General features: G+C 54.8%; 1 protein-coding gene across 8 annotated transcripts in view; it reads left to right on the top strand.

The window, feature by feature from the left end:
• Ltbp2 (latent transforming growth factor beta binding protein 2) overlaps positions 1–21,688 on the top strand; it is an 88,514-nt gene that overhangs the window by 32,466 nt on the left and 34,360 nt on the right. For 7 of the 8 annotated variants that reach the window (XM_023703597.1, XM_023703620.1, XM_023703606.1 and 4 more), the window contains exons 4-8: positions 10,589–10,776; positions 12,082–12,252; positions 12,645–12,851; positions 13,550–13,833; positions 14,957–15,059. In XM_023703597.1, the coding sequence (XP_023559365.1) occupies positions 10,589–10,776; positions 12,082–12,252; positions 12,645–12,851; positions 13,550–13,833; positions 14,957–15,059 (953 nt within the window). The remainder of the gene's footprint in view (positions 1–10,588; positions 10,777–12,081; positions 12,253–12,644; positions 12,852–13,549; positions 13,834–14,956; positions 15,060–21,688) is intronic. The other variant, XM_023703601.1, reaches the window with a different exon arrangement.

The following is a 21,688-nucleotide window of genomic DNA, read 5'->3' as shown; positions in this document are numbered from 1 at the left end:
TGTAGCCTCAGGCTCTTCTTGTCTCCCTCCACCTCTGGTCTCCTGCAGTACTTGGCAGCTCCCTCACACCCTGCCTTCTGTTCTCATTCCCTTTTCTGGCCTCAGATCTCCAACCACTTCCACATTTCACGCCTGTACCCCTGGGACAGCAGGTGTGGCCAGAGCTGAGAGTTGAGAGTCAGCTGCAGTGAGGAAGAGCACACAGTGCTTTGAACCCTGGGTCATGACGCCCACGGGGCATCTGACCTGGAGAGCACCTGTGCTTCTTCAGATGCCTTTCTCAAAGGCCATGCTGGGACACTGAGGCCTACTTCCCAGGTTGTCATGGGGACCTTAGTAAGGGGATGTACGTTTGGTACCCGGTGCATAATCTGTGTTCGGTGGGTGTGGCTGTCACCATAATCCCCTCTTAGCTCAGGGGGATATGTTCTTAGACCCCCACTGGATATTCTGAAATTAGAGACAGTTCTGAATCCTTTAATTTGATATTTTCCCTCTTCACTGTACCTTTATCACACACTAGAACCCAACCATAAGTCCAAGTTGCCACAGTAAACTGGTACCAACTTATTTTTCCCTCATAATTTCATGGGTAGCAGATTTGTGGGGCTTAGAGGGTTTCTAAACCTCATCAAGTAGTTTTTCTCTTCTCATTAAATCAAGAACTCTCAACTTAAAGCAGGCACGTTGACATAGCTTCTCCCTGGAGTGTCTGAATTGCCGTCCCTGCTCTTGCACCTTAGGGACAGTGTTAAGTAAAACAAGGTTGTTGTTTTAACTCAAGCCTTGTGATACTGTGGGAGTTGGCCTAACAACCAAGATGGGCAGTTCCTAGCCCGAGGGTGGTACCACAGAGTGGGCAACCTGGGCCTCTGGCCAAGTCACATCCTGGGTGAGGCGGAGTCGGATCACGAGCACTTTCACCACGTACCACAAACTAGCACACAACTTAAAGTGTCTGAGTTGTTTATTGCTGGAATTTCTTACTTAATGTTTTCAGACTGAGTTTCACTTTGAGTAGTTGAGACCATGGAAAGCAAAACTGCAAATAAAGGGGAACAACTATACCTCACGGAGGTGGCTTCTATAGGAAATACTGTGTCCCCAGAGACTTAGTCACCGCGCTCAGCATGGCAAAGGTCCAGAGGAGGAGACGCTGTTAGACAAGTCTCACTGCAGTCCCATCTCAGCTCAGCTGGCTTCCGGTCCTTGGATCTGAGCGCAGTAACCCTCCTCCCTTCAGTACAAGAAGATGTCCTGTTCCAATCGCCAGGAGAGGCACAGGCTTGCTATGTTTCTGGGAGTGCATCTGCCCACACTGTTTCACAATCTGCAGATGCCTCCCCAACAGCATCCTGTACTGAAAAGGGATCACCTGCTGTTAGTGCCCTTGGCTGCACCCCAGGGACGTTCCAAGAGATGAACCAAGAAGAGAGAACCCTCTTCTGCACAGATCCTGCACTCCTTTTAATCCTATAGTAAAGCAGAGCTACACATGCTCTGTGTTCTGGGTGGGCTTTTCAGGCCAGTTGGAAGAGAGGATGCTCCAAAGAGGGATGGTCTTTGAGTCAGACAAGTGGTAAGAGTTCCGGTCGGCATAGCCTGCCCACCTGCCTTCTGCTCCACCCTTCCGCCCTTCCATCTCCTTTTCCCCTCAGCTTCCTTCATTCTAGGCCAAAAGGGTGCTAGATTATAAGAGCTCAAACCCAGTACCTAAAGCATGCCTGGCCCAAGGAAGGCTCTGAGAGTTCCTGGAGACAAGGAGGGAAGCATCCCGGGCAGTGTGTGCCACAGGGGGCAAGTAGAAGACCACCAGGCAGCCAGAGGGCAACTAGAGGACCACCAGGGCAGCCACGGGGCAAGTAGAGGATCAACAGGGCAGCCATGGGGGCAAATAGAGGACCACCAAGCAGAGTGTTGCCCACTCCTCTTCCTAAGAGACTGCTTTAAACTTGTTACATCCTGATGTTAGAAAGCACCTTCTTCAAGGCTTCCCTTTTATGCACGTCTTATATGATGAAGCCCAGATTCCTGGTCTTCTATAGCTCAGTCCCAAAGTATAGGTCTCAAGCAGAGATGAAGCTGGCAGTTTAGAGAGAGTACAAGCTCTGGAGCCAATTTGTCTGCGGAATACTGTGGTTGGCCCCAAGCCGTGCTAATCTGTGGCCATGTGACCTTGGAGTGTAAGCTGCCTGCGGTGAGACATCTGTCCCATAGCGCCTGGTGGGAGTGCACCTCGGCAGGGCTGGGTGATGAATGCCTGAAATCTGGATTTACCGGGAAACTTGAAGCCCAGAGCTTCAGGAAGGCTGACTCACTGTGGAAGGGAGCCCGGCCGGGGCTGGGGAGTAGCTCCAGGGAGGTAGGAGAGTTGGGAGAAGCCATGGAGAAATCCAGGGTCCCTGTGACTAACGTTCTGGGGAGCAGCTGTGTGCCTGGCCCTGTGGTTCCACGGAAGATGTGAAGAGGGTGGGACCCAGAACCTTCCCTCTGGGGTCTGTGTCCTCTGCCAGCTTTAGGACATCCTGCTGGGCACACGTAAGGGGTGGGGGAGGGGGGCTGAGAGGTCTGGGAGGGGCTCCCCTTCCCAGGGAGGGAGGACTGCTGCCCCGAAGTTTGACACTGGGCCAGCTTGGTGGAAAACACAGGACATTTCCTGGGCCTGGGGTGGACTTCAGGGCCCCCCTCTCCTCCTACTGTTCTCCTGGGCAGCTGTGAGCCCAGTGCCAGGCAGCCTGCCCAGCCAGGAGGGGAACATGTGAGACAGGTTGAGGGCTTGGCTACCTGCAAGGCCGGTGGCTCCAGGGTGCAGCGCTTGCTGTCACAGAGCTGAGGGCGGTATGGGCTGAGGGCGGCGTGTGGACCCAGGAGGCCCTGGGCAGAATCTCCCTGCAGGCTGCTCTAGGCTGGAGTGAACCCCAGGCAGGGGTGGTGGGCCCATCCTGGCCCTCCTAGGATGCAGGGCCGAGTCTGCCCCAGCCATTTATTTACCTGTCTAGAAACAGGGCCGCTGCATTTTCTCCCCAGCTCAGGGAGGAATCCGGGCAGGGGAGACACCCTCAGGGCGGAGTCCCCTCCCCACTCCATCCTGGCAGGGTCCACTGGGGTCTGGGTGCCAGAGCTCTGTCTAGGCCTCCCAGGCCTGGGTGTGGCCACAGAAAGCTGGCAGCCTGGAGGCTGGGGGCTGTGGGTGCGACGCACAGGCAGCAGGCCGCAGCCGAGGGGGACCTTGTGGTGACCGGTGACCGCTGAGGTCACAGGACTGCAAGCAGGCAGGCAGCAGAGGAGTGATCTTGAGGCCCAGGGGACACCTCAGAGGGCTAGCTTTCTGCCCTTTAGGGCAGCAGTGGGGAGTGAGACCAGTGTGGACTTGCGGAGAGTGTGCATGCAACAGGCAGTGCTGACTTGCACTTGGACGGGCGATGATGCTCCCTGCTTCTCCTTCTGTCGGGCAGTGTGGCAGCCAAGCACACTGGACTCAGAGTGAGGGCTGCCTGGCCCTCCGGGCAGGGGAGGAGGAGAGGACTTAGCAGCACCCAGGTCCTCGGGAAAGGTCGCTGGCGGGAGGCACCGGGCCTGCAGTCCTGGGGCGCAGAGCCCGGGGGCACCCTCCCCTCTCCCTTCGCTCCCTTTCCCTTCTCTGGCTGCTGCCTTCAGCCTCTTGTTTGTTTGCCCCCAAACCCTGCCATCCTCCAACCCTCTCCCAGCTTTCTTTATTCTCACAGCCCTGCACTGCTCTTGTGTTTAGGTATCAGTGCTACTGGGAATCAGAGTACCGAGCCGGCCATACAGTTGGCTCTGTGATTAGGAAGAGCTGGAAACAGTTTTATTAGCAGAAACTATGACAATCATCAGCGTATGCATCAAGGAACAAAGAAAAGGCCCCGCCCACTGCCACAGCCCACACAGGTGCCCACAAAGAAAGCAACTGCTGAGTGAAGTGTGACAGATGGTTGCAACAGTTTTCCGCTAGTATTAGTTTATTGCCTGTTTGTTCAGTCGTTCACTAGCGGATGAGTGGCAGCACAAGACAATCGATGGAGGGTTTATGGGAGCGCAACGTAAAACCAGACCATCCTGTTCATTACCAGACTCCCATGCACAGGGGAGGCGCTGACAGAGTGCGCAGGGCCTCCAAGGCCAAGGCCGGGCTTGTTCCGTACACCCTCCTCGCAAGGTTTCCGCCCCTACGTCTTGCTTTCCTTAGGTTGCTGAGACAGAATACCCAGCACCCAAAGTTAAAGGAGGAAAGGTTTATTTAGCTCGCAGCTTGGGGAGCCTCAGTCCATAATCAGTTGGCTCCAAGTCAGGGTGGCACATGGCAGAGGGCAGTGGTTCGTGGTGGTGGAAGAGAGCAAAAACATCAAAGAAGGGCTAGACTTTCTGTCCCTTAGGTCATAGCAGGCTTCCTGCCCTAGGGCAGGTGTACCACTCACACCCTTAACCCGAGCTGGAACTATGTGGATCAGTGGACTGATCTACTAATCAATTGCCCTTAATCCCAGAATCCCACACCCTAGAGTCAGCCCACTCTGAAAAGCCCTGTGACCGCATGAGGCTTCCAGGGCACCTCTAGACAGACATAAAGCAGAACACCCCCTGACTCTGCAGACGGCGCCTCCTGCTGAGAAGCACCTCCCCTCAGCCTGCCCTCCACACCTTGGTGTGCCTGCAGCCCCAGAATGCTCTCCTGAGTCCTGCGGCGCCTCCTGGGAGATTCCGCCTGGACATCCATCACGTGCAGCGCGGAGCCCTCTGTCTACTTCGTGGCACTCTTGGGCTGAGCTCTGGGCCCCTAAAGCCCCTTCCTCTCACTGCCCCCAGCTGTGCCTTCCCCTCGGCATCTCTGCACCCCTTGCATCCATGCCTTTGCCCGAGTCACACCTGCAGCTAGTCCAGAGCACAGCCAGTGCCTCCCAGCAGGCCTCCAGCCCCTGCCCTGCCTCTCTACCACCAGGTGGTGCTTCTCCAGGGGTAGCCACTTAGGAATGCCCACCCAGCCTACCTAGACCTATCTGAAGATCAGGAGGGTCTTCAGGCTGCTGCCGGCTCCCCCTGGGTCCCCTTACCTCTAAGGAGATGCCGGTCCTTCATCTCCATTGGAGCTGAGGTGGGAAGGTCACACCCTCCTGGGTCCCAGGGCCTGGCATGTGACAGGCACTTTGCAGGTGCTTGAATGACAGAAAGAACATGTCGCGTCCCTGCCCACAAATCTCTCATTCTCTCCCTTACCTGCTCATACAGCTCTGAGCTGGCCCAGTATTTGAGGCCTCTGCCATATGGGCCTAAACCTGTTCTTCCATCCTCCAAAGCCTCGGTGTCCTCGTGGGTAAAATGGTAATTCAAAAGTGACAAGTGGTGGGTGGCTTTAGGATGAAATTCACTTGCTTTAGTGGCCTGGCTTCCCCATTTGGGAGTTCTGCACCGTGTAGCCAGCCAGGCATGGAACGCCCATACGGTCTGTTTTGTCAGCCACAGAGGGGGTGGGGAGGCCACATGTGGCAGGTTGCACACGATGCATCTCTGGCACGGAGCTGGGCACAGAGGACGCATTTGCTGACCTCCTGCCCCAGCTTCCCACCCTGCTCGCTGCGCTTCCCACACAGGTAACGCTCTGATGGTTACTGTCTTCCCAGGGTGTCTTTCCCGTGCTTGCTTTGAGTGTGCAAAAAAACAGCACATGTCCTTATTGTCACACTAAAGTCTGTATGTCCCACATCAGGGGGCAGCAAACTTCCGTAAAATTCCAGATAGTACTTTAGGCCTCCCCAACGTATGTCCTCTGTCACTAGCTGCCCAGGGGCACCGCTGGAGCACAGATGTGGCCCTAGACAGCGGCTGTGGCTGTGATCCAATCAGACTCCCTTTCTGGAAACTTAAATTTGAATTTTATTTCATTTTCTCATGTCAATAAATATCATTCTTCTTTGACTTTTCCCAACTATTTAAAAATGTAAAAACAGTGTGTGGGGGTGTGATGCGGGCTGTGCTTTCCTACGCGAGTCTGATGCAGAGAGCGTTCCTTACTGGCACGAAGGGGCAGCCTCTGCTTCCACCCCGTGCCCTTCTGTGGAGGGGTCCTCCCTCGGAGGGTGCCTCGGCTGTTTCTGTTCTGTGCAAAATATTACAAAATGGTGCTGCGATGAGTAACTTTGTTTGTGCATCATTCTAGACCCCTACACATGTCTTAGATAAGCCCCTGTCTAGGATGTGGGTGCATTTGTTTTGGGGGCTCGTGTTGAGCAAAGATGAAGTAGCACAGAAATCAAGCTTTGTGCAGGTTTTGAATGCAACTTGAGGTGTTGCCCCACCTTGAAACAAGGGGCCAGGCGCTTTTGAGGGTCCATTTCCAGCAGCTCCTGGCTGCAGTCATGGGGGCTGGGGGAGAAGCCTCTCAGGTGACTCCCACTGGCCAAGAGTAGAGCGCAGGAATGCAGATGTTGGGGATGTTCCAGCTGCCATGGTGGCCCGAGGGGGCAGCAGCGCCCACCACTGCAGGTTCATCCTGCAGGTCGACTGCAGGGCGCAAGCATCTGTGTGTTGTGCTGTGAATCGACCCTGCCAATTGCTTTCCAGGAGTCATCCATTTACCCTCCTGCCAGTAGCGCCTGTGTGCTTCCTTCTGCAGAGCCTCACCAAATGAACGGTATTAAGCTCTTGAGGCTCAGGCTGCGATGGAGCTCAGTGGGACAAGTGCCTGTCTGGAAAGTGCAAAGTCATGGGTTCAATTCCTGATACCCAAACAAGCAAACAAAAAATTCTTGAGGCTTTACTAGGCTGATTACAACATGCTCTGCCATGTTTTCATTTGTGCATTTCTGGTAAGGGGACAGGTTGAGCCCATTTCTTGTTTAAGAAACATTTGATTTTGTGCCCTGTGAACTTTGTCTATATCCTTCGCTGAGATTTCTTTTGGGGCTCAGTCTCTGACTCGTTTCTGGGAACACTGTAGATAATATGAGCACCCGTCTTTGGTAACTGGAAGAAGAAAAAACTGGAGCAATGTATAAGAAATTAAGAAAAGAAAAAGTACAAACAATTGAAAAAAAAGGAGACGAAGCTAATTAGAGCACTGACTGCTTCTTTCCATTTCCATTTTTTTCTTTTTATTATTTATTTATTTATTTTTTGTCTGTCAGAGGTGAATATTCTATTGGCATCTAAATACTATAAGTGTTTGAATTCAACTAAACATCTAACACTGTCTAGCAGTCTATAATATTAGTGGGTTATCCTCAGAAGTTACTGACTTGAGCCTTTTACAGCTCATCATATTAATATGGATTTACTTTATATACCTCGTTTTTATACTTTTCTACTGGATGATTAAGACCAAGATACAGCAAGACCTATTACCCAGAAATGTAACTTTTGTATCTGATAAGGTCAGCCAAGTACTCTCACGATTTATCCTGTAGCCTTGTACCGCCCTTTGTACATCCTTTTGTCAGTGTCTGACCTGAGGATGAGTCACGGCCATTGCTTGACCAATTTGCTCTCTGTGAAAGCTTGAGAAAATGTTTTTTCTCTCCATGTGACTCTCCCCAGGCTCACTTTAGATCCTGAAACACATTCTGTGGCTCCATAATCTTTTTGATCAGAAAGTTTGGAGCACAACTGAGTTACATGTTGTTACAGTACAGGTTCTCCTATGTCCCGAGTCTTCACTGACCTTGAAAGGCTAGGGCCAAAATGTTGGCCAATCATGCAGCCCTTCCTTTTCTCCAAATTTTGATCTGCTAACTTAGGTTGTTAACCCTCCAGAAGAGTAGCTAATTATTAACCTGCAATATATGCAGTTTGGTTTATCCTATCTGTCGATATATCAAACATTTTGGCATATCCTGGAACAGGTATTTTCCATCAAATATTGATATGTTGAACTTTAAGTCCTTACAGAATATGAAGGAAAAATAATTATATAAAAGTAGAAGAGCAAAGGTTTCTGATCAGAGTTGTTTTATTAGGTAAATGGTGCATGATGCTTGCTACATGTAAGCACCAAATTACAGTTCTTTCCTTCCCCCTCCTTTCCATCCTGTGGTTTATATAGTGATCCTTAGTCTTCTTTAAATACAGCCCATGCTTTCTTCTTCTGTGCATTTCTTATGTTATTTTTTTAACCTGAAGGATCTTCCTTCTCCTTGTCTTGATCTCTTCAAGTTCTAGCTGTCCATTAAGCAGCAGCTTGAAAGCTGCCTCTCTCCTGAAGCTCGCTGGGGTCCTTGGCTTTGCTAGAGCCCATGGTTCCCAGCGTCTAGAAGCTGCCCAGAGTCTGGTTTCTCTGGCCTCTGGACATGTACCTGCTTGCCACCACTGTCCGCTTGGTCCTTGCTGTCTGAGCACGTTTCCCATGCTCCTGCTGAGCCTTTGCTGTCGTGGCTATAACATGGAGCCCTTGGGGAAGATAGCTGTTTTTATTTTATTTTATTTATTTATTTATTTGGCAGCAGCACCAAGGATTGAACTCAGGCCCCTGCGCTTGCCAGGGAAGTGCTTATTCTACTGAGCCATCTCCCCTGCCCCAATAGTTGTTTTTATTATAAAATAAATACATGTTCATTGTGTGATGTGTATCTGTTGCGTAAAATTCTGCAAGTATAAAAATGTGTAATTTAAAACTACTCACAGCAACTCTCACACCCAAGGCATAGCCACTTTACAGACCCTTCCAGGCCCTTCATTCCCATATAAATATGTCCGGGGGGGGGAATACTTAAAGTAAACTTAAAATACAAAGCGGGAGACATAGTATTTGTATTATCCTGCAATTTATTTTTCTAATTCACCAAAGTGATGTGGGTCGTATGACATTTAAAGCAAGGTGCTAAGTGAAAACAAAAATCAGAATTTTTAAAAATGTGTTTAGTACAGTGTCTACAGGGTCTCACTACACAGATCAGCATGCCCCAGGGCGGGACCAGCATGCAAGCCGGAGCTGAGCCCCGGTCCCTGCGTCTGCCTAAGCAGGTGCTTTAATCCACTGAGCTGCTTTCCTCGTGCTGCGACAGCTGCTCAAGCTGCAGAAGAGGCCGGCCTTAGCATCCTCAGCGGTGCGAAAGGAAGGGCTGGAGGGACCCCAGGGAGACCAGTGAAATCGCCAATGCCAGCGCCCGCCAGCAGAGCCGGAAATTGATCAAAGATGGGCTGGTCATCTGCAAGCCTGTGACTGTCCATTATCGGGCGCAATGCGGAAGAATACCTTGGCTCACCGGCCGGGCAGGCACACGGACATCAGTAAGCGCAAGGGTACGGCCAAAGCCCGATGCCGGAGAAGGTGACCCGCTGGCACAGGATGCGGATCCGGAGCGATACCCGGAATCTAAGAAGATGACCGGCACGTGTATCACAGCCTGTACCTGAAGGTGAAGGGGAATGTGTTCTAGAACAAGCGGGTCCTCATGGAGCACATCCACAGCTGAAGGCGGACAAGGCCCGCGAACAGCTCCTGGCTGACCAGGCCGAGGCTCTCAGGTCGAAGACCAAGCAAGCGCGCAAGCGCCGTGAGGAGCGCCTGCAAGCCAAGAAGGAAGAGATCGTCAAGACCCTGTCCAAGGAGGAGGAGAAGACGAAGTAGTGCCCTGTGTCTACAGAGCGGACAGGTTTCAAATAAAAGAGCTCTTGTCAAAAAAAAAAAAAAAAAAAAAAAAAAAGAAAAGAAAGAAAAGAAAGGAAAAAAAATCCACTCAACTATCTGGCCAGCCCTGAAAAAAAAAAATTAGAATTTAAGTTTTGTTTTTTGTTTTTTTGTTTTTTGTTTTGTTTTGTTTTGTTTTGTGTCAGGGACTGAACTCAAGACCTTGCACTTGCCAGGCAGGCACTTAAGTCACTGAGCTATCTGCCCAGCCTGTAGAATTTAAATTGTATCAACAGGTATCACTTGCAAAGGCTGAAAGGAATTAGACAAAAGTACTTGCTGAGTTGGAGAGAGGATAAACTCATTCACCTAGAATATTGTTCTTATGTTATTTTTTACAGCAAACTCAGTGAAATGGAGATTCTAGGCTCTGGTACACAGGTAATCAGGTTGCATTAAGAAATGGCAGAGCCAGGTGTGGGGGTCTGTAATCCCAGCAAGCAGGAGGATTGCTGTGAGTTCAAGGCCAGTCTGGGCTACAAAGTGAGTTGAAGGCCAGCCTGATTTGCATAATGAGGCCCTCTCTCCAGAACAAAACAAAACAGAACAGAACAAGTGGCAGAATCCAATTGGGAGGCTGGAGAAGGATCTAGAACTTGGCTTGAGGGCAGGGACTGGCCCAGGACTCTGGAGACTCAGAATATTAGAGCTATATTGGAACAGGCTGCAGCCTTCATTCTGCAGTCAAGGGCTAGAGAGGCCGAGCTGTTTACCCAGATGGTCTAGCAAAGGCCTGGCTATTCCACAAGGGGGGGGGGGGAGGAGTGCGGAGTAATGCTCCCAGGATGGCGGGCCTCCCTCACCTCTGTCCCTTTGTCCTGGGGCACCTGTGTGGCCAGGAGTCAGCCATGCAGAAGCATTGTTCCAATGCAAGGACAGGCAGGTGGCAGCCAGGTGGGGAAGCCACAGAGACGTGCTTCTGGGACGCAGCCCCCATGGTTGTCTCTGCAGGACCCTGAGTGCGCTCAGCCAGACCCATCCTTCCCAGCAGCATGTGGGGCTGTCTCGGACCGTCCGACGGTACCCAGTCGTCACCAGCACCAGTGGGCAGTTGGCGTCCAATGCTCTGCCTGTGGGACTTGAGGAGAGGGACAGTGCCCAGCAGGCAGCACGTCTCGACTACCTCTCGCCCCCCTGGGGTAAGCAGACACTGCCTTGGACCTAGCACAGGAGGCCATCCAAATCCCGCCCATTCTGTGCCACCTCTGCAGCCTCCTCCTCCACTCTACAGGAGGAGCTGCGCTGTCACCTCACCTCTCGTTTGTTCAGCTAAGAATGCCTGGGCCCTTCCTTTGTGCCAAGCCCCATGGGTGCCAAATTAGCGATCTGGACTTGGCCCCCACGGAGAGCCTGGCCCCTGGCCGCTGTGCCTCTGCTGGCCTCTCATCCCCTCCTGCCTCTGCTTCCTTCCCACCCAGCCTGAAGCATGACTTGCACGCACAGGCCCGGGCACCTGTCCTTCCTGTTAACCCGCCCCTCCTGAGCCCACCAGCCAGCTGCTTACGTAGCACTAAGACCGGGCAACCCTCAACCTATCCATATTCACACCAGAGCACGCATGTTGTCCTTGCCCACATCCGTGCCCTGTCTGTGTGGGTGTCCTCTGTGCTCCTCAGAGTGGCTGTGCGGGGCCCCAGACTTGCAGAAGCTGGGAACCAGCTCTGGCCCACCTCCCCCTACACAGGCCAGCTTCACAGTCTGCTCCATTTCCTGCCTCCAGCCCGTCTTGAACCCTCTGCCTAAACGGGCAGCACCCCACTGCATCTCCATGCCACCTTAGCCAGACATTCGCCTCCCAGCCTCCCCAGCCTCCCTGGCTCAGCATGGCCCTGTGCTTCCTTTGGATCTGCTAGGAGGTTGTGGTGGCTTCACCAGCACGCACCAAATGAGGTGCCGCTCCTGTGCTGGTGACCAGGCCCCGCAAGTCTGAACTAAACCTGCCTCAGTTTTTATCTTCTCCCATTTGCCTTGGGAATTCCCTCCTTTAGGGACGTCTGAGCTGTGTTCCATCCCATGGCGCTGGGTTCAGAGTCCAGCTGTCCTTGGACATAGGAAAACTGTTCATGTTCAGCCACTGTAACCTGCGAAGTGGCAGTTTCTGAGGACTCAGCCTAAAGTCACACCCACCCAGAGGGGTGGAAGTTAATGTGCATGAAGTGTGAGCGCAATGGCTGTGGCTTCAAGGTGTCACGGCCTACAGATGGGTGTGGTGCTGCACACCTGCGCCATAGCGCTCGGGAGGCTGGGGAAGGAGGGCCGTGAGTGCCGGCCCAGCTGGGCTCCAGAGTGAGGACCTGTCTGGGTGTCACCCTGTCCCCACCCTGGACCAGCAGATGCCCTGGGAGTGGCCGCGCCCCTAGTCCCACGGGGCTTTCTTGCCAGGCTCCGGAGGCCACAGCTGTGCCTCTCAGCCCTGCCCCCGGACCCAAGCCCTCTGTCCGCAGGGCTGAACCTCACCGAGAAAATCAAGAAGATCAAGATCATCTTCACCCCCACCATCTGCAAGCAGACCTGCGCCCGCGGGCACTGCGCCAACAGCTGTGAGCGCGGCGACACCACCACCCTGTATAGCCAGGGTGGCCATGGACACGACCCCAAGTCTGGCTTCCGCATCTGTGAGTCACTTTCCTCACAAGTGTTTCCTGGAGAGCGCAGCGAGTTGGGGTGGAAAGAAAGCTTCGCTGCTCCTGCCCCATACCGCACAGAAAGCCGAGTAATCCCGCAAGCTTGTCACAGCCTGGTGTCTGGTGTGTGACTCAGGCAAGCCGCACACTTCTCCGAGTGCGGGTTACGAACACTGAGAAGTGGAGAGGGAGGTAATGATGCTCATGCCCATGTTCTAGGTTATGTGGGGACGAGGGCCAATTATTACCTGCCCTCCTTCACTCCAGATCTTCAGGGCGTGCGGCCCCCCAGGCCACCCACACTTGGGTACTTCTTGTCACTGGCTGGCCACATGCAGGGTACTGCTGTTGGCCCACCGCCTGTCCCCTTGGTGATGTTGTAGATTTCTGCCAGATCCCCTGCCTGAACGGAGGCCGCTGCATTGGCCGGGACGAGTGCTGGTGTCCCAGCAACTCCACTGGGAAGTTCTGCCACCTGCCGGCTCCACAGCCCGACCCAGAGCCCCCCAGGAGGGGCTCCCGTGCCAGGGCCCTGCATGGAGGCCCCTTGCAGCAGTCTACATTCACACTGCCACTGTCCAACCAGCTCGGTGAGTGCCTTGAACAGGGTGGGCACAGGGAAGCTTCTCCTGGCCTGCCTTCAGGGCAAACCTCCTCCCTTCTCCACTGAAGGCTCCATTCTGTCCCCTGAGCTTCCCCTCAAAGGCTCAGTGTGCTTTGTCATGCTGTGCTGGGAAAGGTGAAGTGGTAGAAGGCAGCAGGCTGTCCTCAGATGCCTGTGGCCCTGAGCCACAGATTTCAACCCAGACACAACCCCTCACTTTCTCTGTCTTCCACCTTTAGAAAGGACAAATTAAGGCTACAGAAACAGAACTGCACAGTGCTATAGGAGGCCAGGTGTGGGGCTCCACGTGCCCCGTGCTGCTGTGGGAGAGGACACCCTCCCCTCGCACACGGCAGGGAAGCACAGTCCAGGACAGGGAGGGACAGCAGGAGTGAGGGCTTTGAGGTGGCCGAGGTAGAGGCTGGTGCAGGAGCTCAGAGCTGTGCGGGAGCATGGTGGAGGTGGGGCCAGCAGGGTTTAAAGCCCGCAGCCGAGGATCTTTCCCTGAGGCAGCCTGCTCTTATGCTTCCCTGGGGCAGGAGTGTCTGGGGTCCACGTGGCCAAGACATGCAGACGTTTTGTACATGCTCAGCCTGCCTGGCCCAGGGGTGCAGGTGCCAGGCGGGGGTGGGGGGTGGCGAGGCGGGGCCATTTCCTGCTTCTGACCCCAGCCCCTGTGCCCAGCTTCCGTGAACCCTTCCTTGGTGAGAGTGCACATTCACCACCCGCCAGAGGCCTCTGTGCAGATCCACCAGGTGGCCCGGGTGCGGGGCGAAGACCGGGCCTTGGAGGAGAACCGCGTGGAGACCAGAGCTCCGCCCCAGCTCCAGGCTGACCCCCGGCTCAGCCACTGGGATGGCAACAGCATCCCGGCCCAATCCGGACAGCCCCTTCCGTCCCCACCCCAAGCGGTGTCCAGGCTGCAGGGACTGCTGGGCCGGTGTTACCTGAGCACTGTGAATGGACAGGTGAGAGGGCAGTGCCTTCCTTGCCCCGGAGGCCTCCAGAACGGCTATTGCCCTGCCCTGCCCTTCTCCTCGATCTCCCGCTTGTTCCTCTGGAGTGTGTTGCAGTCTCCATTTCCACGTGGGAAACCCCGGGGCACAGAAGTGCCTGAGTGTGGAAAGGCTGAGCTTCCTCCTACCCTGGCCCCGCTTGGTACCTGTGGTGCCAAGAAGACAGAAGAGGACTAAGGGAGTCCCTCTGCTGTCACCAGCATTGCCAGGCAAAGGCAGCCTAGATGTTTGGCCCCAGGGAGCTCTAGGCTCTACCAGCTGAGCCGTGGGAGGACCATTAGCGTCAGGTGGAGTTTGGTCTCCAGGCTCCATGCGGGCCACAGAGATGTGGAATTGGCAAATGCAGGCTGCACCCCAAGGCCTGGTGGGGCCAAGACGAGACGAGAGATGCCCACTTCCCCTGAGGTATCCTCAACTCTTGGTGGAGATCCAGTCAGCCACCCAAGAAGAGGGCTGAGAGAACACTTCTTTTTTTTTTTCTCCAAATGCCCTCAGGGCTTGTTTGGCGGGCTGGAGTGTTGTGGGGCTCGAACTCCAGCAACCTGAGGCTGACAGCTTGGTGGAAGCAGCCACTTAAAGAACTGAGCTAGGGCCAGGCCCCTGAGAGAACACTCCTTAAGGCTTCAGTTTGGGGAGACTGAGGCCAGGGGAGCTGGGAAAAGGAGGAACCAAGGGATTAGGACAGGAGTTCCAGATCCTCCCTGGCCTTCAATCTGTAATGTCCCCAAGCCTGGGACCCTGCTTCTTGGAAGGGTATTCACATTTGACTTCCCAGGCGGCTGCTGGAGAAAAGCCCATCCTTTGGGCCTCATGGAGGCTGGCGGTGTGCAGACCATACAGGGCAGACTGTGGCTGGCTCCTGCCCCCTTCAGCGCAAGACTGGGTCTGGCCCGTGGGACCATAGCCTTGTCCACTGCCTCCTTCCAGTGTGTTGGCTGAGCCCTTCTGCTGCCCTGGCAGTGTCCCCTGGCAGAGGGGAAGGACTGAGTTCTGGGTCCTGGGCTTTCTCGGGACATCTCTGTGCATGCGAGGGAGGGAAGTAGGGGCTCACAGGTGTCCGTGGCTTCTTTTCCAGTGCGCCAACCCCCTGCTGGAGCTGACTTCCCAAGAGGACTGCTGCAGTGGCATAGGAGCCTTCTGGGGAGTGACCTCATGTGCCCCATGTCCCCCGAGACCAGGTGAGTGCTGGCGCCGAGGTCCAGGGTGGTGGGGAAGCTCTCCCAGGGCCTGGCTGCGCTGCAGGGCATGCCCTCCACTCCCCGTATCTCAGGGCGTTGCTGGTCAGGGAGGTGGAGCAGGCAGGTGGGCATGCAGGCCTTCCAGGGTCTCTGGCTAGCAGACCAGGCCACATGGCTCAGCCAGCTCAGCCCTCTGTGCAGCTGCCTGCCCTACTGCTCCGACTGCTGGCCTATGAGGGATCCCTCCTTCTTCAGTGGATTTTAGGGTTCTTGGCAGGTGTGGGCCCTGCACCCTTCTCTCCCACATACAACCATGCCCAGGCACCAGAGGTCTTGACTGGTGATTCAGTATTTTCCTCCTTCTCTCCCTGACGGACCTAAGGCCTTTTCACCTCCCTACCTCTGTTCCTGCCTTCTAGGCTCTAAACCAGGGTGAACTGGTTGTCTTAGAGTGTCCTCAGCCTTGGAGGGTGAGAACCCCAGCCCCCTGCCTTCTTTTGAATGGTAGAGAAAACCCAACCTCCATCCATCCATTCATCCATTTGTGCAGCAAATACTCCTCAGTCGCTCCTGTATGTCAAGCATCGAGAACTCAGGAGTCAACTGATCTCAAAGGCCTGGTCTGACATTCAGGAAGTGGGGAACATGCACCACTTTGGCTTTTCTACCTGCTTGGCCTGTCTTTGCGCTAGGGTAGAAATGGTGGCCAATCATAACTGGCCCTCATGTCTGCAGGTGTTCTGTGTCTGCAGTGCCCATCAACTCTGGGTCAAAAATATTCAGAGAGGGGGGGCAATGAAATAGCTTGGTGGTCTAAGCACCTGCCTGGCAAGCACAAGGACCTGGGTTTGATCCCCATCACCATGTTCCTGCCAGCTCTGGAACCCCAGACATACTGTGCCAGCCACCAAAACCAGGGGTGGTGGCACATGCCTGTAATCCCAGGGCTGGAGAGGCTGAGACAGGAGGACTGTTACAAGTCCTACCTGTGTAGCAAGACCCTGTACCAGATAAATAAAGAAATAGAAGATTAAACATAATATTCAGGGGGAATATTCCAGAAAGTTCTGAAAAGCAAAACTTAAATTTGCCATGCACCGAACACCATGGTCAGCCCGCACGCGTGAAGGATGTAGAGCCTACACTTCATGCTCTTCTGCTGCTCTGGACCCTGAGCCTGGCTCCAGCTTCACTGGGGCACGTGCCCTTCACCGCCCACGTCGAGCCTGTGTTGGCTGCCTCGTACTGATGTTTGCTGAACACTTTCTTGTCATAATTCCCTAAAGAATACCATCTCACACCTATTTACATAGAGCTTACATTACGTTAGATGTGTTAAGAGCTGTGGGGTGACTCAGACTACACAGCAGGGTTTGCATAGCTGCTGTGTGAGCGCTGTGCCAGCTTACGTGAGCTTAGGATTAGATGTGAGTATCTGTGGATGTTGGTGGCTGTTCAGCTTCTGGAACAGTTCCTTCTGGATACTGAGGGATGACTGTCCCGTCGCCAGCATAGCTCTTATGAGGCTGTGTATTAGCATCTTTCCATTGCCCGGCCGAAACCCCCTTCTTACACAATGGGAAGGCAGGGGTTGGTTTGGGCTCCAGGTTCAGCCCATGGTTGCTGGCTCCCAGGCAGATGCATCTGGTGGAAGGGCGCAGCAGAGGGCTGCGGCTCCCCTCAGGGCAGCCAGAGGAGGAGCGGGTGGGAAAGGTTCTGAGGAGAGACGCGTCCCCCAGAGGCCCAGCCCCGGGGCCCACTTCCTCCAGCGGGCCCACCTCCTAGGCGCACGCGCAGCTTGAGTTCACCAGTGGATGGAGCCCTTGATCAGGCAGCACCCCAGGGTCTGATCACTTCCCAAAGCCCCACATGAGCCTTTTGGGGAGACAGTTTGGACCCTCAAGAAAGGGAAAAGTCCAACTTACTGATGCATAGAACTACTCTGCATTTCCCCTGAAGGCCAGAGATGTTTCTCCCACTTTCTTCTTTCCTTGCTTCGCCCCATCCTCCCTGTCAGTCCGTTCTTGCGGCTTCTTTCTGCATCCCCTGTTCTGTTCAGTCACCCCGTGTTTCTGATGACCAAGACCACTTACAGCAGCCGTGAATGTGTGTGGTGAGTGAGCTGGGGCTGTGCCTCGTTCCTACGAGCTTACGCCCTGGCGGTGCCACAGGGCATTATGGGCACCAGGATGAGAGTGCTGCCGCTCTGAGGACAGAGATTGCCGAAGCAGGCCGCTTACGGGTCCTGGGACGCTTTTTGCAAATGAGGACCACGGGCTTCCATCTTCTGGGGCCATCTTTACAGGACTGAGTCTAGGATTCTAGGAGTTTCCGTCAGTGGGCTGCTTTTTTTTTTTTTTTTTTTTTCCAATACATCTGTATGTGATAAGGAAAGGAGTGCTAGTTGTGGGTTGGTCTGGGGTTTTTCAGTCTTTCTGAGACAGGGTTTCACTACACAGTTCAGGCTGGCCTTGAAATCACTTTGTAGCCCAGGCAGGCCTTTACTCATAGCAATCGTGCCTCAGTTTCCTGAATGCTGGGATTACAGGTGTGCACCACTGGTGGATTAAACCTTCCTTGAAGAGGTAGCTTCTGGGGTGAGATCTGAAGAATGCTTAGGGGATACAGCAAAGAAGGGAAAGTTTAACAACCCAAGGAAGTTGCAGATGCAGGTGAGACCAAGAAAGTGAGCAGCAGTCCCTAAAGCAGAAATGTCTGTTCCTGCTCCTGCCCAGCCCTGGCTCTTCGGAAGAAATGGGCATAGCCAAAGGCGCACATGGGGTCAGGAATCCCAGCCCCTTCCTTTGGTATTTCTGGTCCCCAAAAGCTGCCTGCCTCAGGCAAACAGGGCCTAGCGTGCACCTAGGGCTGCTGCTGGCCAAGGTGCTGACCTGCCCAGGCGCCTCCGGAGCAAGCACGGATTTCACCCCAGTGGCAACTCTAGAGCATCCCAAGGACCTCCCCTGTGCTTGCTGTCTTGGGCCTGGGGGCTCTGTGGAGTTGCATCTGCAGTCTGAGAATCTACGTAGCGGGGGAGAGTGGGCCCAGCTGCCGGTGGCCAGGGGTGGCAAAGGAGTAGACTGGTAAGTGGCTGAGGAAAAGGGCTCTGGAAGGGGCCTCCCAAATCCTGCTTCAGTGCTGGCTTCCACTTGGCAGGATCCCAGGCCACTGAGATGCAGCCCGCTGGGTAGGAGACAGCGCGTAGGGCCCCGCAGGGCGGGCTTTTCCTCTTTAATTCAAAGACCCGAGGCCACTGCCCTTCAGCCAGGACTGCTGGGCACAGTGGCCATGTCCCCAGACCTTGGAATCAATCCTGACTATGGGAGAGCTCACTTGGGAGAGGCTAAGGCCTGCACTGCAGGAGCTTCCCACTGCCAGGCAGCCCTGCTCTGCCCCTGCCAAGCCAGCTTCATGAGAGCAGCCCCTGGAGACCAAGGACCCTGCTCCCCACAGAGCTGGTGAGCTGTCCAGGTGGTGGGCGTGTTGCTGTGGGTCAGATGCCCTGTGTGTGTGGGTGCAGCTTGCCTGCCCTCCCACCCTGCTGCCCCCAGCTGGGGCCACCCACCCTCCTCCCTTCCTCACCCACTGTATTCCACACAGCTCAGCAAGCTGGGCACCAGGGTACAGAGCCTGGAACGCAGAGCACGCCAGCATGCCGAGCAAGAAATAACAAAGACCGGGCAGCATAAACATTTAAAATACGTGAAAGTGCAGCTGGGCACTGTCTAGGGAAGGGGCAAGACGCTGAGGAAACTTGTTTGTGTTGACTGAGTGCCAGACACCTAGCTCCACGCCAAGCCTAGGGCTGGGGGTGCTAAGTGTGACAGGCAGGCTGCTGTGCAGGACCAAGGGGCAGGGGCAGGGACCGGCTGCTGCTGGGGTGGGCTTGGGGAGGCCTGACGCACAGGCAGTTGTCCAGATCCTAGAATGCTCTTGGCCCCAGGGGCTGTGCCTGTGTCTCCTCTGATGAGGTAGGACTGTGCCTCTCAGGGAAGGCTCCGCCACCCTCAGTGGGTGGCTTTGCAGCACCATGGTGGAAACACCAGAGTGCACAGCCCAGGAACTCCACGGCTGTGGCTACCTTCCAGCGGCCTTTGGCCTTCTGAGGGGCCACGCCAGCCTCTCAAGAAGGTCAGTGCAGAATGCTGCTGCTCTGACGCTGACGAGGGCTACCACGAAGTCTCAGTTGCGTGGCACAGGCAGCCGCTTTGGTTCGAGGACACTTCCCTGCCTCAGGCAGCAGCTCTAGGAGCCCGTCTAGGTGGCCTGTGGTTTCTCTCCTCTCCCTTGCCTCTGACTGCGAGCTAATGTGTCCCCCTCTGACCTCCCAGGACTTTAGCTGAGCCTGATCCCTCCTGATCCTTTGAGAGTTATCACAGGTCCCAGCCCATGCCTCTGCAGTGCCCCTGCCAGAGTCTTGGAAAAATGGCTCTCAAAAACCATTTTGATTGAGGCCACATTTTTAAGTTTCCATATAAGACAGACATCTGTGTTCCCTGGAAAGTTGGCCCCTGCCCCACCAGGCTTGGCACTGTCTGTGTCAACCCGAGGGGCCCTTGGCTGAACAGCAGGGCTGGCACACAGGGGGAGGCCCACAGTGGTGGGCCCCAGCTGTTTGCCACGAGGCCATCTTTTCCTCTGCCTGGCCCAGAATGAGCTCCTCGGGGAACTCAGCGCCCCACCCCACCCCCATCTCCAGGAAGAGCGGGTCTCTCTTCTGCCCCTTCAAGGAATTCTGCCTCTTTTTGCCCTAAAAACAGGGACGGCTGTTAGGTGCTGAGCCACTGCACGTGCCAGCACCACACCTCGATGGTCTCTCAGGCAAGCAGAAAACAGAGCCAGTGATGGGTGAGGGACACGGCGAGGACACACGGAGCCAGGAGGGAAGCCTGATCGCTGCAGGCCCAGCCCACCCTCTTTGTTCTGGGGGTGCCAGACTGGAATTTAAAGGCTCAGAGGGTGCCCGTGAGGGCTGCAGTCATGGGGTTGCTCATGCATGAAGAACAACAGCCCTCTAGAAACCTGGGTCGAACCAACAGGCAGGTCAGCAGCACACAGCCCAGCAGCCCTGAAAGGTAGAGACCTGGTCAGAGAAATTGCCCCAGGCAGGAGAGGGTGGGGTTGTTCCAGGTGCATCTCAAGAAAAACAGCCAAAGTGTAGAAGTTTCTGGTAAGTGGTGCTCACCTGGAAAGTGAGTACAAGGGACAAATTACTGAAAACTGGAGAGGTGCTGCAAACGTACTAACAGAAATTGAAATCAAAACTGGAGGGGTCGGTCATGGTAGCACGAGGCTGTAATGGAGCGCTCTGGGAGGCTGAGGCAGGAGAATTATAAGTTCAAGCTCAGCCTGGGCAGCTTAGTGACTATGCAAGATCCTGTTTAAAAAAAAAAAAAAATTTAAGGCCAAAGGCTCTTGGTTCAATTCGCAGTACAGGAAGAAGAGAAGGGTGAGGGAGGGAAAGGGGGAGGGGGAGAAGAAGGCGGAGGACGGAGGGGAAAGGGTGGGGAGGAAGCAGGCAGTCCCAGCCATGAGTCCCAGCCATGAGCCGAGAAGCACTACTATGTTGAGCCTAGAGGCACGATGCCACCATCCGAAGCGGTATGCCTGCTAAGACAGTGTACGAAGGCTATCGAGGGGCTGAGGGCTTACATGTTTGTTTGGAGATTTACTTGGCGGATTTACTTGGCGCTCTCAACAGAGAGGAAGCTTCGCTTTGCTCTGGTCCTGAGCCTCGAGGATTGTTCTAGGTGTGGCCGTCAGCCCCTGGGGAGGGTGAGTGTGTGGGTGATGTGGAACAAAGCCTAAGGCAAAGCACAGCAGCAGTGTCATTGTTGTCACGTTGCCACCGTAACCACTGTTTATTCCGAGCACTTCCAAGTGCCCCCCGCACTCAGGGTTTCTCCTTAACATGTCTCGGGACTGGGTGCTCCTGTGTCCACAATGTGGAAGTCGAGCCTGCAGCCCAGGTCTGTCTGACTCCTGGCCTTTCTCTCGGCCTCTCTGGAGAGGCTGCGTGTGTACTGGCTGGGTGTTTGTTAAACCCGAGGACCCCAGCTTTGGGGACAGTTGCCCTGGGTGGGGCTCCTGCCCTCTGGGATTCACGGGGACACAGCCAGTCCCCCACCCTGGATAGACGGGATTTTTGGATGTCCCTGCGGCTGGGCTGTGCTCTGAGAGTTTCTCGCGTGGCGCCAGAAGCCTGCCCACTATGTCCTGGGCTCGGCCCCTCCGTGCCCCCAGGGGTGGCACTCACGACACTGGTGCCTCTGCCTGCAGGGCTGCAGGGCGGCTGGTGCCTGGGTGTGGCTGGGTGGCTCTTGAGTGAGCTGGGGGTCTCCCAGGGCCCTGCCCACCTCCCCATGCTGACGTGGGCTCCAGTGCCCCGGGGAAGCAGTCAGAGGCTGTCTGGGGTGGAACACCCATCCCCACAGCCACGGAGAAACGTGAATAAGACAAATTGCTGAAAAGTGACGAATGTGATGCTCTGAGTTTTACACGTTTATTTTATGTTTACAGTCAGCCGTGAGCAAGCATCTGGCATTCCCAGTTCACTAATAAGAAAACCTAGGCTCAGAATGGTAGGGTAATTTGCCCCAATCCATCCAGGCAGTGGGCTGGCAGTCTGT

Source organism: Octodon degus, unplaced genomic scaffold, assembly GCF_000260255.1.
Source record: "Octodon degus isolate 3935 unplaced genomic scaffold, OctDeg1.0 scaffold00007, whole genome shotgun sequence".
Taxonomy (NCBI): domain Eukaryota; kingdom Metazoa; phylum Chordata; class Mammalia; order Rodentia; family Octodontidae; genus Octodon; species Octodon degus.
Note: the sequence above shows the minus strand (reverse complement) of the source record. Positions and strands in the feature narration are given on the sequence as shown.